At 41.8% G+C, this 6,248-nt stretch overlaps 2 protein-coding genes across 4 annotated transcripts; both read right to left on the minus strand.

The window, feature by feature from the left end:
• Nucleotides 1–1,042: 1,042 nt before the first annotated feature.
• On the minus strand, nt 1,043–4,305 carry LOC143899264 (uncharacterized). 3 transcript variants are annotated; one of them, XM_077409419.1, is made up of 4 exons: nt 3,264–3,403; nt 2,960–3,161; nt 2,755–2,844; nt 1,045–1,895 (listed from the first exon to the last, which is right to left on the minus strand). In XM_077409419.1, exons 1-4 carry the CDS (start codon nt 3,383–3,385, stop codon nt 1,563–1,565), a joined length of 747 nt encoding a protein of 248 aa, XP_077265545.1. In that variant the 5' UTR covers nt 3,386–3,403; the 3' UTR covers nt 1,045–1,562. The 3 variants fall into 3 exon arrangements, with proteins under 3 accessions (XP_077265543.1, XP_077265545.1, XP_077265544.1); XM_077409418.1 differs by having other exon boundaries at nt 1,803–2,361; nt 3,264–4,305; XM_077409417.1 differs by lacking the exon at nt 2,755–2,844 and having other exon boundaries at nt 1,043–1,895; nt 3,264–4,302.
• A 697-nt stretch (nt 4,306–5,002) lies between these two features.
• Nucleotides 5,003–6,242, minus strand: LOC143899265 (uncharacterized). Its single transcript, XM_077409420.1, has 4 exons — nt 6,122–6,242; nt 5,860–5,976; nt 5,641–5,799; nt 5,003–5,538 (listed from the first exon to the last, which is right to left on the minus strand). The coding sequence occupies exons 1-4, from the start codon at nt 6,152–6,154 to the stop codon at nt 5,251–5,253; spliced, it is 597 nt and encodes a 198-aa protein (XP_077265546.1). The 5' UTR covers nt 6,155–6,242; the 3' UTR covers nt 5,003–5,250.
• Between the last annotated feature and the right edge of the window lie 6 nt (nt 6,243–6,248).

The raw sequence follows: 6,248 nt of genomic DNA on the forward strand, positions 1-6,248 counted from the left end.
TCTTCTCGCTCTTTTTCTCTCGTTCGCGTAAGTACGCAGATGCACACGGGGCGACCCATCGTGTAATCGATACCACAAATGGAGCCCATCGCATTGCTCCGCAAAGCTACCGCGAACGCCGCACGCCCACGCGCGAACAATTTTGAACGAAAGAGCATTCTCGCGCGCCTACGTAATGGACGACGACTTTTGAAATCGTACTAGCGTCATTTAAATATTTGCTCGTCACGGCTTTGCGCTGCGAATTCTATTTCGCGAAGTCTCGGGGAACGCGCCGAGAGAAGTTTCGCAGGTGTGCTTTTCGCTTACCTAAATGTCGAGGAGAAATTTTGCTCGACCGTCGAGAGAAAGAGAGAGAGAGAGAGAGACTCGTCGCGCATCTTCCCGCGCGTTTATTTGCGTTTTTCGCATCCGCCGTGCGTTTTGACGAAAATAAATAAAAATTACGTGACGGCGGCCCGACGGGCGTTGCATCCCCGGGCGAGTTTATATTTGCGAATTTTCACGCTCGACGGCCGAAGTCGTTATGAAGTTGTTTGCACGCCGAGCTCTCGTCGTCAGGCATCGGCACCGTTTCTACCTCCGCGTATCGGCACAGTCATGGGAGAACGATGAGGACGCGATTTGACGGGAGAAACGACAAGACGGGAGGAAGAGAGAGAGAAAGAGACAGGGAGATTACGAGCGGTATCGGTTCCTTTTTTTTGCCCGCGGGATTCGGCGGATTGCGTCTGCGAAAAAGTTTATACGTGGAAATACTTCGCGGCGTGATCCCTGAGATGGAAACTTGCTCGCTCTCGCGTGCGCGGATATAAAAGAAAACTTTCCTCTCACGAAAAAATAATATGCATCGCGCTCGGCGCCTTTTATGTGCGCGCATCTTATCTGCGTATTCAACATATATATTATTCTTTTATTGTCGCGAATACGCGAAGAGTGTTTCTGCAAGATCAAGTCGCTTTTTTTCGAACGATGGCGCGTATCCCGCGACGTCGGGTGATTCGTCCGACTTTTTCGTCGCTATTAGCATTTTCGCGTGTCACCTAATTAATCACCGCGCGGCACTGTCGAGAACAATGGTCGCGTTCAGCAGACCAAGCCGCTCAGTAGCGGTCGAACGTGATTGGCTCTTACTTTTAGAACCAACCAATCGACGAGGAGCGTTGATAAGACGAACTCAACAGTTGTGTCTGCTGAACGCACCCAATGAGATTACGATCATCGGTGGCCCCTTTTCTGACTTCGTACAATCTCTGTTTCCTCCATCAAACCAGAATATCAGGCAGCTCTCGGAAAAGACATCGCAAAGGTGGAACGCGGATGCGTTTGTTGCTTGGCACGTGCCGCATAACCGCTATGCGCTCGTATTAATAGCCGCGAGAAACCAGGAGGTAGAAATGATCGAAATGTTGGCGCCAACGGAAACAAATCTTTATTGCGAACAACGACACACTCGGTAATCTCATTCTGCAACGATCGCTTGGTAAAATCATCCCGCGCGTCATTTAACGTCGTGGATACCGGCCCGGCACTTGGCGCGATATATAATATCCGTATGTAAATTAACACGCGACACTGGGCCAACTCGCTTGCTCGACGTTTCTATACTTGGCGCACACGTCGACGCTGCCGTAACGGAACGGCAGCTGCACGATGTTGATGTCGTAATCGGTGTTGACGAGGATGGCGTTCAGCGAGGGTAGGTGCAACTTGTTGGCGACGTCACCGTCCTGAAGCTCGCCGGTAACCGGATTCAGGTAGGAGCAACGGGTCTTCGCCAGCACGCAGGCGGTGGTGTTGATGAACAATTGCGAGAGCTGCGCGTTCGTGAGGTTGACGTAGATGTCGTTCACGTTAGGGAACACTCTTGCGGCTTCGCCAACGCATTCCCTAAGCTGCGGAAAGTACTCGTCAGCGGAGAATTCGTTTGCGTCCGTCAGGCATTTTCACCTTTCACCTCAGATTTTTCGGTGCGGTTTTGAATCCGCGTAAAGTACACTCGCGTCGTGCGGAAGGGGAAAACTGTACAATATAATACAGGTGATTACAGAATTCGGAGAATCGTGCGCTAGACGCGCTCCCCGTGTCAGCGCGATCGTCATCTCGCGTGGAGATATCGTCGGTGCATTCCCAACGAGGAAGAAGGTGGCAGCCTCGAAAATGTAGAGATTACTGGAGAGGATTACGCGGATCGATAGATCCGGGACGAACTGTCGTTGTAGTCGTTGTAGGTACATTAGTCTCTTTAATTATGCAGACGCTTTTCCGCGCTAGAACTTTCAACAATTTAAAAAGACTCCGCTCCTCAACTTGCCATGCTACTTCTCGCGATGATGCTCTGGCTCCTCTGACGTTTATAGCCTGGATAATATTTGCAATATCTATTTACAATATTTACATTAAATATTTACAATATTTACTATTTAACATCAAACTTTCTAATATAATTGAGTATTAAAGATAGATAAGTGGTAAATTTGTTAATAAACAAGATTTTAAAATTATTAAGAAATAATATATTAGTGTAAATACATTAATTTTTTAAATATATTAATTAGATATTATAGAAATAAAGATATACGTGGGTGCATAACGTGCGTAATGTGAACCAAAATATAAGACGATAGCATTCAGTGAGGAGGCGTTGTAGTAAGAACGGTGAAGCGCAGAAAGAGAAAGGGAGAAAGAGGCAATCGTATAGAATAGCGTATCGAGTAACACATCTTAAGCTATTGGTTCAGAGTTCAATCTTACCAAACTGTTCTTATTGACTTGACGAATGCATTCTAAGAACGAGCAGTATATTAACGTAGGACTTCGTGTATTTGGCATACTGGTCGCATTCTGGAGGGAAGAACGAGAAATCGAGACGCAACGAATTGGAAAATTTGTGCGCGGGAAATGACGATACACGTATATCGGAGAATAAGATGAATGAACGGTCGTTTCATGCACGTACTCGCAAATAGGCCTGGCAATGACCGTAGTTGGTGTTGTTGAGATAAGTGTCGGCGCACGTGGACATGGCTGCTAGCATGGAGTAACCCTGCGGTAAGATGCTGGCACGGTAGAAGCAACCGTAACAAGCGTCGCGTTGCATCGTCGCGCCAGAACCCTGCGACTGATTGCACAACTGATTCAGCAAATCAGGTATCCTCACTCTGAAAAGGAAAGTCACGTCGTTACACTACGCGAGATAGGCACCCCGACGAAAATTTATTCCTTTTTTTTTCTCGCGCGTTTAAGAAATATGAGCAATGTACTGTTTAACCGGGCCGAAGGTCCCCAGAAATTTTCCCAGGCTCTCTGGCATCATGGAATCGACGAAGCTCACGCTGGAGATCGAAAAGAGTACTAAAATCACGACTAATGCCACTCTCGTCATCGTTGCACGCCACTGTTTAGCGATTTCCCTACGAATCGCGTCGGACCGGTACTTTTATACCGATGTGTGAATCTGATAAAACGCGTCAGGGATGTATTTGCACTCGTTTGTTTGAAAAAGTATATATAAAAAGTATAATTCAGTTTATTTCGTTATGTTTATTTCAAAATAATTTCATATTGAGAGATTTGTTTAGCGATCTGTTTACCTTAAAAATTAAGAACCGCTTACATGAATTTACTTCAATTAATGCTAAGTCTGAATAGCTAAGTTTTGTTTCTCTCTTGTAATCTTTAGATCACGATTTAGATTGCAGTTTGGTGATTTCGAGTTTGATAGTGCAATTTATTGCACGATTTCATCAGCCTCGTTTAGTTTCGACTCATGTAGCTCTACCTTTTCTCCCCTTCAACTTGTTAAAAAAAAAAGGAGAGCTCTATTTCGATGGCTGTAAGGTTAAAGTCAATCGACGTTGAGAAACGAGTCTTCAATCTTGACTGCTTCTCCATTTTTTTTTTATATTCACGACCGCCTTGCGGCCCTGGCTCCGCTGAGTTGCAGCTAAAGCGTAACGATTCCCATTACTCGCGACCTCGCACACGAGGCCGTGACACGTGGTTGATCGTCGTTGTCTCGTGAAAATGGACCGTGAATAGGATATCTGGGACAGTTAGTGAATCCCACGATCGCGGCTACCACCGACGCAATTGTATATCGAACGAAATATGGCCGGTCGCATTATCGTTAAATCGCGGTATGCATATTCAGCGTTGCTCAGTCATGTTCGCTACATTTTTGCAGCGACACGCAATCCTGCATGCGCGGACGTTTCGCCGTTTATTTATTTTCCGGCCGGAGAGTCTCTCGCGCAGCCAAAAGAAATCACCTTTTCCCAACGATTGTTTCCCGCCGGAAGTATAGGCAGCTCACGTCGGCCAGTGTGTGTGAAGCTAGCGTCTCATTTTGCGGAAACTCACAAATTATTGAGAGTTCTGACTTCCTTTTCAATAGTTCTAGAGTTCCTGCTAGTTTAAACAAATAGTTCTGGCTTTTAAAGCCAAAAAACGCGTCAGTACAAACTGAGACGCTACACTGCAAAACATATCCACTCTAAATTCCGCGAAACTATAACGGAAAAAAGTGACTTTTTTTCCACTTTATGTAAGTATGAAATTAAAGCGGAATTATATATACAGGACCTTGTCCTATAATAATATATCCGTTATAAATAAAACGGAATAATATATCCGTTATAAACAAAACGGAAATTTAGAAAGGACCCCGCACAAAACTATACGAGAAAAGGCCTTTTGGTTAAATTGTCTAAAACTCGTAAATAAAAAAGGGTATAAAAAAAAGAAAAATTTTGGCGCAAACCAGAGGTTGATATGTTGACCTGTTCGGGAGTTATTTAGGGTAAAAAATTAGCTTTTTCGAACTTTGACCCTAAATAACTCCCGAACGGATCAACATATCGACNNTTNGTTTGCGCCAAAATTCTTCTTATTTTATCCCCTCTTTTATTTAGGAGTTTGAGACAATTTGACCAAAAGGCCTTTTTCCGTGGTTTTATGTGGTGTCCTTTTAAATTCTTTTCCAGATATAGAGAAGAACATATTACCTGAAAGACAATATTTTATTGTACTCACATATATACTTATTACATATATTCATATAAAACATTATATTATGTGATTAGAAAATTTATATAAAGTATGAATAATCAAGTAGAAACTAAAAAATAATCTTTATATCCATATAGTTATACATATAAAATACCTAATATAAAAGAAAAGGAAGGATGAGCTCAAAAATACAAAAACAAAACTACAAATATAATAATAGAAGAAACTCTGCATTACAATTTATGAAACACACATGGACAGAATTTCTTTAGCTCGCTTGCCCAAAAATTGATTAATATTACCCAGGCACAAAGATTCAATTAAACCAAGCAATTGGCTAAAAGATGATGGATAACTCAGATCTTTTATGTAGTAAACAGCTAATCCCAGAGCGACTGCCTCTTCCGCAGATGCAACATGAATTGTTAGTTGATCAATCTCATTGATTACAAGCCAGGCTGTGGTATCATTGTAATATACTTTTGGTCCAGGAAAAGGTGTAATTAGATCTTCAAATGCTGGAACTTTCTGCACAAATTACACAAAACAAAAATTAGAGGCAATATATATTTTTAAGCATATAATAAAGCAACAAAAATAGTTATAACAATTTATTATACAAGATTTTACCTGGTCGAGAAAGAAGTCCTTTACTCTAGGTAAATTTAAATATTTTTGTAGTTGTTGAATGTTTTCAATTCCTTTCTCCGTTTTTATATATATAGTGTTTATAGCCTTAATAACACTTTCAATGGATGTTTTCATTCTTAATTCAGCTTCTTTGACAAACTGCAATATACACCACAATTTACATACAATTTCATCACAGTAAATTTTTTAAGTACTTACACATTCTTTTTGTGACAGATAATAGGGCCACACATCCCCAACATGAGGTCGAACTGTGAGAGATTGCTGAAGCAATTCAACAATTGTGGTTGTCGAAAGTTCACTTTCTGCTGAATCCTGAAAAAAAAAACAGTAAAATAAATAAGTGTAAAAATTTTACACAAGGATACAAAAAATTGTTTTTTTAAAGTTAAGTTAATTTCGAGTGTTATGAATTTAAAGTTATATTTTAATATTACGAAAATCTCATAATGCATGTTACCTGGAGTTTTTTGTAAGCCTCTTCTGGGGTCATCACTTGCAGCTGTTTTTCATTATGCAACTGCAGAGGATTATGCGTCTGTTGCGTACGTTCTCGACGGCTGTTTCTGTGACGTCTGATATCAGCA

Source organism: Temnothorax americanus, unplaced genomic scaffold (assembly GCF_048541705.1).
Source record: "Temnothorax americanus isolate GAGA-0224 unplaced genomic scaffold, ASM4854170v1 Scaffold26, whole genome shotgun sequence".
Classification (NCBI taxonomy): Eukaryota; Metazoa; Arthropoda; class Insecta; order Hymenoptera; family Formicidae; genus Temnothorax; species Temnothorax americanus.

What these genes read in the sequence shown, in the direction of transcription:
- LOC143899264 (XM_077409419.1), bottom strand. Translation starts at nt 3,385, where the DNA reads ATGACGAGAGTGGCATTAGTCGTGATTTTAGTACTCTTTTCGATCTCC. An exon ending in ACCTTCGGCCCGGTTAAACA is followed by an intron (nt 3,162 to 3,263) that starts GTACATTGCTCA and finishes TTTCCTTTTCAG; the next exon opens with AGTGAGGATACCTGATTTGC. An exon ending in AAGTCAATAAGAACAGTTTG is followed by an intron (nt 1,896 to 2,754) that starts GTAAGATTGAAC and finishes TACTTTCCGCAG; the next exon opens with CTTAGGGAATGCGTTGGCGA.
- LOC143899265 (XM_077409420.1), bottom strand. Translation starts at nt 6,154, where the DNA reads ATGACCCCAGAAGAGGCTTACAAAAAACTCCAG. An exon ending in ATCTGTCACAAAAAGAATGT is followed by an intron (nt 5,800 to 5,859) that starts GTAAGTACTTAA and finishes TGTATATTGCAG; the next exon opens with TTTGTCAAAGAAGCTGAATT. An exon ending in AGGACTTCTTTCTCGACCAG is followed by an intron (nt 5,539 to 5,640) that starts GTAAAATCTTGT and finishes TAATTTGTGCAG; the next exon opens with AAAGTTCCAGCATTTGAAGA.